At 36.8% G+C, this 12,872-nt stretch overlaps 1 protein-coding gene across 1 annotated transcript; it reads right to left on the bottom strand.

The window, feature by feature from the left end:
• Positions 1-947: 947 nt before the first annotated feature.
• On the bottom strand, positions 948-5,308 carry LOC131156689 (universal stress protein PHOS34). The gene is made up of 4 exons (XM_058110558.1): positions 4,985-5,308; positions 4,487-4,581; positions 2,738-2,859; positions 948-1,317 (listed from the first exon to the last, which is right to left on the bottom strand). Exons 1-4 carry the CDS (start codon positions 5,163-5,165, stop codon positions 1,230-1,232), a joined length of 486 nt encoding a protein of 161 aa, XP_057966541.1. The 5' UTR covers positions 5,166-5,308; the 3' UTR covers positions 948-1,229.
• Between the last annotated feature and the right edge of the window lie 7,564 nt (positions 5,309-12,872).

The following is a 12,872-nucleotide window of genomic DNA, read 5'->3' as shown; positions in this document are numbered from 1 at the left end:
TCGGTTCGATTATACTTTGAAAATTGAAATTGAAACCGAAACCAAAAATTTATACTTTCTAAGACTGAAACCGAAATTAAATATCAAAAAATTGAACCTTTTGTGATTTCAATCCAATTTCAGTCCAGTTTTGAATTTTCAATAATTTTTATACATCCCTATACAGACATAGTATAGGGTGACAATTATTAGCAATTGATTGCATAAATCATAAAAAAAAATTATATAATCAATCTTAATAGAACTTAAGGTTTGGTATTGTTGTTGATAAATAGTTCTTAAACAATTGTCACTAAAAATACTTTTCCTATAGTTGCATTGTGAGGCATTCTTTTGCTTCTGGAAATTTTTCTATTTAGAGCTTCTTATGTTTTTTTTTTTTTCCTTTTTCGCCCTTTACTAACTTCTATAGTTGCTTGAAGAATAATTAATATAGCCATCATAGTGAAGAACCATAATGCATTTGATAATGTTGCTAATAAAGTTTCTTTTTTATTAAAAGAGGTAACACCTTCATTTATTTATTAATATATCTTCACTTTTGACGAACGAATACCATGATTACAAGATAAAATAAAAGAAAGAATACAGAAAAACCCTCCAAACAAAAACCCAACACTAGCAAAAATTGATATAAGAAGAATATGAGCTTATGAATATTTGTCTTGCAGGTTATGACTTTCTTGATCGAAGAATCATAGAACTGTTTGCCATTTTTATATTTCATGCTATGGCTTATTTGAAAAAAAAACAAAAACAAAAAATGTTGCCAATTGTTTTATGACAACGACGCATATTCTTTTGCAAAATATCAAATCTTTCTATTAAAATCTCTCAATTTTTCTAAACATAAATATTTTGTAACTAAACATAACGTAGAATTGAATCATATTCATCAGATTTAGTTTTAGTTGTTCTTGGTCAATATTTTAGTTAATGCAAGATCGTTTTTGTAATTTAGTCATAATTAAACAATTATCCTGTACGTACATTATAAATGATAATTACATAATTTAACGTTGTTGCTTACACGCAAATACATAGACTATAAATGTAACAACAAAAGTAATATTACAAGGCATTTGGTAGAGTCTTATCTATGTAACAGTCCAGAGAAACACTGGGATTGCATGATCCAGCAAATGTGAAATAAAATTTATTTGGTGAAGGGTAATCTGGTTGATACCACTGACATATTAGGATGCTCTTTTAGGACCACATAGCATCGCTCAATGCTTGGTCTTGGGCCTCTTCACGATCATCACAGTACAATGAGCATGGTGAGCACAGTAGTCGCTTACGCTGCCCAAAACCGCCCTGCAAAAGTTTCGATTTTGTGTAAATGGGAAAAATATATCAAAGAAGAAGTAACTCACACCATGAATGGAGGAACTATGATTATCTTACGTACCCTACTATACTGGTTTAGAAATTCAGGAAGCATGAACATCATCCCTTGAGTTCATTGAAACTTGAACATACTATGTACTTCGATATTCAGTCTTGTGAGCTTTCTATTACATAAGGATGACTATTATTAGTGTTGTTTCTTTGTTTTCCATTTTCGTTTTCATTTCCTTGCTTTCAAAAAGAGGAAGTCGCAATGCATTTGGTTTTGTTGTGCCTTGCTCAAAAAACTAAACAGTGGTCACACATTCTGCAACTTTTGAAAACCTTAAAAGGGGTTCACTTGCTTCAGCAATGCATCTTTACTCTGTATCATGCACAGCTCACAACACTCTTTGTCCTTCTATTTTGAGTTGGATGCGAAAGATGAGGAGATTGTTTCTAGGGCTGGAAGTGATTGCTCCATCTCAACACTGACCATCCATCTCTTTCAGCAGCCCACATTCTCCCTCTCCAAACCCTTTAAATTGCCATCCCTTGCCTCCCTCTCTTAGATTCACCTATTGAAGACAAGTTTATTTCCCAACCCCCCCCCCCCCCCCCCCCAAAAAAACCGGCTAGACAGCAATTTTTGTTGATAGTGAATAACCATTTTGAATTATAACAAGCAATCTAAAATTAAATTCTAAGAAAAAAGTGTAATCTATGATATATGTTGAGAACTACAGGCTGCCCAATGTTATTCTAATGGACAATTAAATGACAACATTCTAATACATTTATGGGCATTAGCCACTTAGGCCAAAGCATCATTCAATTTTTTTTCCTACAATATGACTACATACATATCCATCACAGATAGATGTTTTGAGTATCATTAATATCTATTTTTTGTTCTTCAATCTGAAAATCATGAACTTATGAACCTTTTCTTTGGGTGTGTGTGTTTTGTAGATGATGAATGTCAATTTATCAGGATTCATCAACCTAAGATGGTTTTTTTGTTCTCATTGAAGAGCCTGCTGCTATATTGCAGTTTTTTCTTTTTTTTATCATCAATTTGAATCTTGTTTTATTTGACAAAAAAATTTTATAATCGTCCAATGAAATGACTTGATTTTGTTCTAGTGTTATGTTGAAATCCTAAATTATCAAGAAATTATGAGAAACTATTCTATGATCCATGAAACAAAAGGGGGGAAAAAAGAATTGAAAACAGGCAAGTAAACAGGCTTTCAGTTTCATACAGATCAACAGTCTTAATTTTTAGTTCTGTTAACAATCTTCAGTTTCAGTTTCAGTTTCAGAATGCTTGACAATGTTTTGCAACAGCCTCTGTATGTGCAATTCCAATCCATGTCTGGAGAAATTGAGCAGGATGGATTAATACCTTTTTATAGCTCCATAACCATGACTACCCACAACTAACATTGATGCATGGTGCCTTTCTACAGCATCACAGAGAACATTCCTGGCATCACCTTCAACAATCTCAATGGCAGCATCATTCACCTGCGCCCATATAAAATTAACTATTCAGAAAAATTTCCTGTCAACAGTGCAACTTCACCAAACCACAAACATTTTAGCTTTGAAAGTTCGGTCTACAGATTCTTAATTGGAAACTGATGTAGTTTTGAAAAACAAAACCTCATGGTCTATAAGTTAAATTTCATAAGAACCTATTAATCCAAATGGCCAACTCAAGACTTTTATTCCATTGTACATAAAGACCCATTGTCCATACTTCAAAGATTCCACAGGGAAGCAATCTTAGTAAAAGATCAAAACTCTTAGCGCTGGCCTGTATGCTATATTCTAGGCATTCAAGGATTTCCTCCATAGTCCAAACAACTGATATGGATCAGTTGATTTGTGTTAGTGGAAATTTCAATGGTTTGACTAATCAAGCAAAAAGATGAGCTAAGTGGCCATTCTTCCCTCTTTACAGGTCGCATTCTCCTTCTCTTTCCAAATTGAAATTTGCCCCCGTTTGCTTTATACCTATGATTTTCGCAGTGTCATTTACGCATCCACTCAAATCAGTCCTGTGAAGGCCTCTCTGAAGAAATATCTACCCTGGGTTTTGACATGGCTAAGTTAACACCAATCATTTCAAATTGATAATCAGCTAAACAGACCATCAAATCCAGGTCAGAACAGTAGTTTTCCAGCACAAGTTTTAAGTCAGGCATAGTGAACATATGGAGCATAATTTTTTTTCCTAATATAACAAGAAAGAATCATGGCATGGTACCTGCGACAATGTCAAATGGTTTTGTTGTTGCACATGTCAAACTCAATTACTTCGGTTATGAGAAACACTTGATCACAGCAATTCTAATCGGGGAAAAATATGTGTTGAGAAAGGATGAGATATCTACTGAAAAAAACTCAATTAACCAAATTCAGTGATGCTAAAGGATGAAATGACTTAGCCATAACATTTCTAGTAAAAAATTAAATTTGCACTCAGTAGAATCTGAGCTTCTAATTTGAAATTGTTTTTTCGACTTTGAGTTGACAGAATTTAATTCAATTCAAATCCATCAAAAGCAACCAAAACATGGAATGGAAATTACAATCCCCAATTCAAGTCCCAATTTTCAAACTCCATCCGTCTAACAGGGGCATATTCAAGGGCGAATCGACACAATGGGACACTCAAACTTAACTCGAAATTTTGAGCTGAAAACTTGACTTGAGTTCGTTTGATCTCAAAATTGTTCAATTCAAGCTCGACTTGGTGCAAGTTCTTTAAAGTCAAGCTCTACTCAATTATAAACTAATATTAAACATGTGTATACAATATACAAAGTATACATAATACTGAATATATGTGTTTATATATAAATTGTGAAATATAAAACTAATAAATGACAAAAACCTGATTAAACTTGCAAGGAATATCACAAAAACTCGAGCTCAACTCGAACTTGAGCAAAATGAGAGGCAAGTTATAAATTGAGCTGAGCCCGAGTATCTTGGGAGCTGCCTTGGGGATTCACACCCACTTGGCTTGAATATCAGGACTTCAGAAATATAACAAGTTATGCAAAACACACAAGTCCTTTACGTCATCACGATTTTTCAAATTCCACAATGTAACAGAGCATAAGCTTGTTTACTTGAAGATTACCAATTTACTGTTGCAAATTTCCTTGGCTTTTTCCACAACCCTAGCAGCTATCTTCTTCAGATCCGAGTCTACCATAGGAAAAACTTCAGCAACCCCTGTAATCAGAACATTTGAACCGCTCCTTAATTAAAACAGGCTGCAGCTAATTTCAAGCTTCCATTTCCAAAAAAAACGCAAGAACTTAGAAAGCAAGGGGGAAAACTCAAAATCAATATGAAATCGTCTCCATAATAATTTCACACATCTTCCTTTATTTCAAAAGCAAAAACAGCAATTTTTGTTTCCAAAGAGAGAGGCATTTCCCAAAATTCTAACCAACACGCAAACCACAATCAATTAAGATTATGCAACCATCAATCGAGCAAACAAACTTCAAACAATCACAGGCCAAAGGTCTCTAAAATTTAAACTCGCTACGAAGACAAAATTTTTTTAAAAAAAATACTGAAGAACTTCAAATTTCTTCAAATATAAATACAAAGGAGGATCGGAATTTACCGGGTCCGGCGAGGCCGACAGCGGTAGTGGGGGAAGGTTTGGCGTGGATGATGAGGAGCTTAAAAGGGTGATTGGGGGTGTAAGGAGTGAAGAAGTGGTCGAGAGTCCACTCGAGAGCGTAGGTGCTGTGCTCGCTGTCGTCCACGGCCACCATCATCACCGGTTTCTCCGCCGTCGCCATTAGAGATCTGCTTCAGACTCTCCGGCTGATGAAGCAGAGCAATGGAGTCTCTGTTTTATATGGGTTACTCTTTTTATCTCGAAGGATTGTCGCACACCACTTGTGGGACCCACATGCTCTTTTTGAAACAGAGCAATGGAGTCTCTTTTTTATATGGGTTACTCTTTTTATCTCGAAGGTTTGTCGCACGCCACTTTGTGGGACCCACATGCTCTTTTTGTTGTCCCCACCCTGAAAATTCTAAATTATCTCGCGTCTCCACCACAATCGGATACGTGTTAAAACGACGTCACTCAAATTTGCAAAGAATCGTATGCTTAATACCCTTGTGCGGCTTTGTTGCTTTGGATGGAAAGGCCCGTCTCATGGCTGTGTCCGCAATAAATGTTTTATAAATTAAATAAAAAGAATGAGATGAAGTTTAAAAAATAAAAAAATTGATCCAATAAGTGAGAGGCTTTTACTAAAATATTAAAGAAAAAAAATAAAAAATACAAATATGAAGGGAATGAGAAATAAATACCAAAATTTACCCAACACCGACTTTTCAAAAGTCGGTTTAAGGTTTTTTTTTTTTTTTTAATAAAAAAGCGAGGGTACGTCTTGTCAGCCGCAATTCAGAGGGAAAAAAAAGAAGAAAGGAGGGCGGGGATTGGGGCACAGCATGCACGGGTGTCACGGTCCGCCTTTTTCACACCGTTGTGAAGGGCCGTGTGGCGCTAGCTAAAGCACTCTTGCTTAACTAGCCAGCCTATCATTTACCAACATTCATTCACGAAGCACTTTCATTAACATTCAATCAGATAGCAGCGGAAATAATAATCAATTCATGAAAGCCATGGCAACCAAGCAGTAAATATTGAAGCAAACGTAATTCATTAACAAATCCTCCGTTGACATGTTGTACTTAGCGAGGGAGGCAAGTAGGCTAAGCACGTTGACAATTGCTAGTGAGTTTTACAATGATTGATGAACACTCACCCTCCCCTAAAGAGGTTTTTATGTAATTATCATCCTGGCACTAGGAAACATCAAAGTGACCGAGGAGTCATACTGCCTTATTTGGCTTACAAAGACTCTACTAGCAAAAATTAACCCTACACTAGTATTTACATGATGGAAACACATCCTAAGCACACGAGATAAGTGGTCATAGGCAAGCATAATGCCCTGAACAAGCTTAGCCCGTGACATTCTCCCCCACTTATGTGGTCGACGTCCTCGTAGACTTTTGGCGATAAGTACACTTCAACTTTGTCCACGAATGGCTTCAAATCTTCTGCAGAAATCAGCTGATTTCTTTGTCATCAAGGCACTTCCACTTCACTAGGAACTTTTGCCGCTTCTTCCTTGAGGATATGAACTTTATGTCTGCAAGGATCTCTTTAACATCATGTCTGTCAGGTTGCACTGTCTTCAACTCTGCGCTGTTTGACTGACTTCTGCTCAGGTTGTTGGTGTTGGCGTTGAATGGCTTGAGGCAATTGACATGAAATTGCGGTCTTCTCTCTTGATCTGCCCACTTCTTCATCTGCTTAGAAGCTTTCTCCAGATAGGCTTGGGCAAACTCTGCATTCTTTCTCCCTTCGCTGGTGAAGATGTACGCCCTAGGACTATTTCGTTTGTACGGCTCACCCACTGTGTGAGGTAACAGTGGCAATTGGCCTGTAACAAGCTCAAAAGGGCTCTTTTTGGTTGTTGAGCACCTTTGGGCGTTGCCACATAATGGAGCCACATGAAGTAGTTGCACGCCATTCTCCTGGTTGTCGTTGACAAAATGGCACAAGTACTCATCTAGCAGCTCTCTAAATCTCTTCATCTGTCCGTCTGTCTGTCGATGATAACTCGAAGAGATGTCAAGGTGTGACCTGAATATCTTGAAAAACTCTGTTAAGAAGTTGTCAATGAACATTAAATCTTGGTCACAAATAATAACTTGGGGAACGCCCCAATGTTTCACAATAGTCACAAGGAACAATTGTGTCGTCCCCTCTGCCGAACAGTACTTTGGTGCAGCCATGAAAGTACCATACTTCTTCCGCTCCCCCTTGTCTTGTTGGCAAGTGAGACAAGTTTTGGTATAATCAACCACATCATCCCGCATGTGCGGCCAATAATACCTCCCCAGTAGTCTTGTCATTGGAGTCATTCTCCGTGAATACCCCTTAACGAACTTCCTGCAACATTTAGTAAGGCCAAGAAAGGAATGCAACTCCTTCACTATCGTGGGGATCTTCCATTCTTGAATCATCCTTACCTTCTCCATACCCCTCCGGATACGACCTTGTTCAACGACTTGACCAAGGAATTTATTGCTCCGCCGAGCGAAAGAGAAATTCTCCTTCTTCAAATCCAGATTGTTTCCCTTCAGCCTGTCGAACACCTTCCGTAGATGCTCTTCATGTTTCCTCTGAAACGACACCGATGCTCCCAACGGTGCTTTGGAAGGGCGAACACATCCCGCTTCCACTTCATCAAGCTGTTTCCTCAACTCTACTATCTCTCTAGGCGCAATCCAACATGGCCCTTTAGCAGGTGGTTTCACTCCTGATAACAACTCGATCTCTTGCTCCACAGTCCGTCGTGAAGGCAAATTGTGAGGCAGCTTATCCGGCAACACCTCCTTATCCTCATCCAACACCACTTGGATGGTCGTAGGCTCCAGCTCTTGGCCTACTTCTTTGTCTACCACCGCCGTGGCTAGACGTGTCTGCTCACCCTTACCCAATCCTTCATTGAGTTATATGGCTGAAAGGGACTTCCCTTCGTCTCCTTTCATTGCAACGACTTGCACCATGCACGAGTGATCTCCCATCAGACACAGGGAACCAGCCGAAGGCATCAGCACTGCCCTCGTCCCCATTAGGAACTCCATTCCTAGAATGACTGGATAGTCATCCAATGACACCGCTGTGAAATTCGCATGACCTTCCCACTGTCCAAGCTTTATAGCCATTTGCTTGGCTACTCCCAGAGTAGGTTGGGCTACAGAGTTAACTACTTTCACGCGTCCTGTATCCTTCTCTAAGGATAAGTTGAATCTTCCTGCTTCCAACTGCGAAACAAAATTATGAGTAGCTCCCGTATCCACCATAGCGCGAGTACTCTTCCCATTTATCCTCAAGTCCACAAACATTAACCCTTTTGCTCGTGTAACTTTTGGTGTTTTTGCCTGCTTTTCCAATGCGTTCACCAACCGCACTAAACCCACCCTCGGGGCATCATCCTCTTCCCCATTATCTTCCACTGCCTGTTCTACAATGGAAGCTTGTAAGGCATTAAGTGATGCTTTGTGAGGGCACTCAAAAACTCTATGAGGACCTCGACACAAGAAACACTCAATTTTACTCTTCCCCTTTCCATTGGGTGTGTTGAACCCTTGAGACGACGAAGCTTCCTGTGAGGTTGATGATTTAGAGTCGGCTCCCCCACTCTTGGGTTTGCCATTCTTGAAAGACTTTCCACCATTTCCCTCTCCGCCAAACCGTTTGGACGAAGCGGTCTCATCACCAACGTAGTCTGTCAAGCGCTCTGCAGCCGCTTGTGTAGTTGACAAGTCTTGAACCCTTTGCCTATGAAGTTTAGTTCTTGCCTATGGTTTCATCCCCTCTAGAAAATAGAACAACTTGTTCTTCTCCGACATATCCCGAATATCCAACATTAAAGCAGAAAATTGTTTCACATATTCACTGATTGACCCCGTATGCTTGAGATCTCTCAGTTTTCTCGTTGCATTATACTCAACGTTCTCAGGAAAGAATTGGGCCTTGAGCTCTCTCCTCAAGTCTGCCCAACTATCAATTACACAGTTTCCATTCTCAATTTCTCTGTACTTGGTACGCCACCACAGTTTGGCATCACCAACCAAGTACATGGTCGCAGTATCCACCTTTGCTTGTTCTGAGGCCATCCTCACAACGCGAAAGTACTACTCCACATCAAACAAGAAGTTCTCTAACTCCTTGGCATCTCGGGCACCCCCATATGTCCTGGGTTCTGGCACCTTGGTCTTGCTAACTCCTGGAGTGTTGGAGTTCCCCATAGCAAGAATCATCACATTTACCTTTGCATCCAGATCTGCCATCCGGGCTTGCAAAGTTTCCACAGTGTGGCGAAAGTCCTCTGACATGTCGCCTATCAAACCTGCTTGATGTTTTTGTGATCCCCTTACTTCATCAACAAGTTCTCTCATCTGGGCCACCTCCACGGCCATAGTGTTGGTTGCTTCCTCAACCTGTGCTTCCAGCACGCTGATCCTCTCAGCATTGTTTGGTGCCATGGTCACTTACCAAAGCTTTCCAAATCCAACAACGAAGGCAATCGAATTCACGTCGCAACTCAATCTTGGGTTCTCACCGAGTGTCACCGACTTAGCTCTGATACCAAATGTCACGGTCCGCCTTTTTCACACCGTTGTGAAGGGCCGTGTGGCACTAGCTAAAGCACTCTTGCTTAACTAGCCAGCCTATCGTTTACCAACATTTATCCACGAAGCACTTTCATTAATATTCAATCAGATAGCAGCGGAAATAATAATCAATTCATGAAAGCCGTGGCAACCAAGCAGTAAATATTGAAGCAAACGTAATTCATTAACAAATCCTCCGTTGACATGTTGTACTTAGCGAGGGAGGCAAGTAGGCTAAGCACGTTGACAATTGCTAGTGAGTTTTACAATGATTGATGAACACTCACCCTCCCCTAAAGAGGTTTTTATGTAATTATCATCCTGGCACTAGGAAACATCAAAGTGACCGAGGAGTCATACTGCCTTATTTGGCTTACAAAGACTCTACTGGCAGAAATTAACCCTACACTAGTATTTACATAATGGAAACTCATCCTAAGCACACGAGATAAGCGGTCATAGGCAAGCATAATGCCCTGAATAAGCTTAGCCCGTGACAACGGGCGAGAGAAGGGGGTGGGGGTGGGGGCATTTAATGCCTAGGGAAATTAAATAAAAAAAAATAGAAAATTTTGTTTTAATTTCTAAGATGAATTAAATAGATTTTTTTATTTTAAAATAAAAAAATATATTTTTTTTTATTTTTTATAAAATACAAAAAAATTTTAAAAAATTAATATTTTTATAATTATTCAATAAACTAAAAACAAGTTACCTAACTTTAATTCCTCCCAAAAAATTCAAAATAAATTGCAGCAGTGAAAAAAAAATCGTATGCATGCATAGAAAAATAAATTGAATTTTAATAATTAATAAATTTAATTATCATTATTATTTTTTTATAAAAAATTAGTTATTTTTTTATTTTAAACCCGTAATACATAAATTTTTTTTTAATGTTTTATTGGTAGTTTTGAATTTATTTAAAAAATAAATAAATAAAAGTCAAAAACAATTTCAATAAAAAAAAATGAACGTGTCGAGCAAGCCAGCTCAGGGCTTCAATTTATACGTATAAATTGATGGAATTATTGAGAATTTTACTTGTGAAGTTTGTCCCACATTGGAAAAAAGTGAGTATTTGATCGATGCTTATATATATGGTGTACCCCAAGACCAGTAAGTTTAAGTTTTTGGGTCAAGTTGGTGTTCACTCATGTGTATTAAGTTCACCTTTGTACTGCTTCGGTTCTAATAGTTGGGGGTGAAGGCCTTGATAGTTTGAGCGGAAGTTGAATTCCATGGTAAGGAAACTACCCATGGAGAGGAGGGGAAATCAAGAGGGCTATGATTTCAAAAAGCAGAGAGATTCGCAAAGAGGGAGGCAAGGAAGACCAAGAGAGAAGAAAGACAGAGCACGCCAATTTTATGAATGAAACGTATAGAAGTAAAGGGTCGACGAGCTGATGAGCCTTGACCTAAGATATTTTTTAAAATATATATATATATTTTAAAAAGACAATTTTGTGTGATGCGTGTAGGTCAAAAAATCAACTTTTCAATTTTTGTTTTGTTTTTTGTGCTTAGATTTTTGTGCAAGTTTTTTGTTTTGTTTTTTTAAAACCTAAACTCACTTTTGAAAAGTTGGTTAGGTAAGAAATATTAAATTTTAAAATTTTCATATGTAAAATATATATAAAATAATATTTTATTTAATTCTTATATGTTAAATAGTTTTTTATGTAATTAGAAAGTAAAATATCATTTTTTGTCTTAATATTCCCAAAAGCAAATAATTTCAATTTTTTTTATATTGTATTCATTTTTATACAATATTTTGAAATTAAAAAATTAACTTACTTTTTTTTATTCATTTGAAAAATAAATAAAAAGTGTAAAATATTTAATATTAAATGACACTTAAACTCAATTCAATGAGTCAAAGACTTGTTCGCCATCACAATCGACCACACCCCCACCATGAAAAATGGAGTCCCGACCGATTTGTATCAAACTCAAATAGGAAACTCTATTGCATCATATTACCTATTACTGAGAACCCCCGACAACAAGCTCATTGGCTGAATCATTGGACACTTCATGTCGTGTTCCGTGTCGATGAAGTAGTTTCTCGCCGGAGGAGAGAATATCGATTCCTCAGTGAGTTTAAAACTTAGTCGAGGCAGATTCAATTTCACAATACTCGACACGTTCACGTATAAATTGAAGCCCTGAGCTGGCTCGCTCGATACGTTCATTTTTTTTTTTAAATTGCTTTTGACCTATGTTTATTTATTTTTTAAATAAATTTAAAACTATCAATAAAACATTAAAAGAAAATTTATGTATTGCGAATTTAAAATAAAAAAATTCGCTAATTTTTTATAAAAAATAATAATGATAATTAAATTTATTAATTATTAAAATTTAATTTACATTTTTATGAATGCATGAAAAAAATTTCCCACTCCTACAATTTATTTCGAATTTGTTTGGAGGAAACAAAGTTGGGTAACTTATTTTTAGTTTATTGAATAATTATAAAAATATTACATTTTTTAATTTTATTTTATTTTATAAAAAAATAAAAATATGTTTATTATTTCAAAAAATATATATCTGTTTAATTCCTCTGAGAAATTAAAAAAAAATCTATTTTTTTCTTTTTTTTTTATTTAATTCCCCGGGCATTAAATGCCCCCACACCCACCCCCCTCGCTCTCCCCTTCTCCCGCCATGCATGCTGTCCCCCCCCCCCCCCTTTTTTTTTTCCCCTTTGAATTGCAGCTAACAAGACATGACCTCTCACTTTTCTTTTCTTTTTCTTAAAAAAAAAGGTCTAAATCGATTTTTGAAAATACATTTTGGTATTTATTTCTCATTCCCTTCGTATTTGTGTTTTTTATTTTTTTACCTTAATATTTTTGTAAAAAACTCCAATAAGTGAATGAAACCATCATTAATTGGACCATCGGCTAACTGAAGAGTTTAGATCAATTAGTTTATAAAAATACCAAATCGAAATTTTCGATTCGACTCTATTTCTAAAGAGATTTGGTTCAGATAACTGATCTATAAGCACCCCTAAAAGTGGTTAGAGACAAAGTTTGAGCACCCATAAAAAAAAAAAAAAAATCATGCACAAAAATAAGTGTATGAAGTATAAAAATAAAAGTTTAACAAAAATATGTTTGTATGAATTTACACGACATGAAAATTTTGATTAAAAATCAGATGAGGCAGAATGATAAGAAGGGTAAGTCAAATACTAACAGGTTAAATAATTATTGACAAGAGAAACACTTGCAATAACTTTTTCATGTAAGATATATATTTATTGGTCACAAGATATCACATTA

Source organism: Malania oleifera, chromosome 5, assembly GCF_029873635.1.
Source record: "Malania oleifera isolate guangnan ecotype guangnan chromosome 5, ASM2987363v1, whole genome shotgun sequence".
In the NCBI taxonomy this organism is placed as follows: domain Eukaryota; kingdom Viridiplantae; phylum Streptophyta; class Magnoliopsida; order Santalales; family Ximeniaceae; genus Malania; species Malania oleifera.
This window is presented reverse-complemented; position numbering and strand designations above follow the sequence as displayed.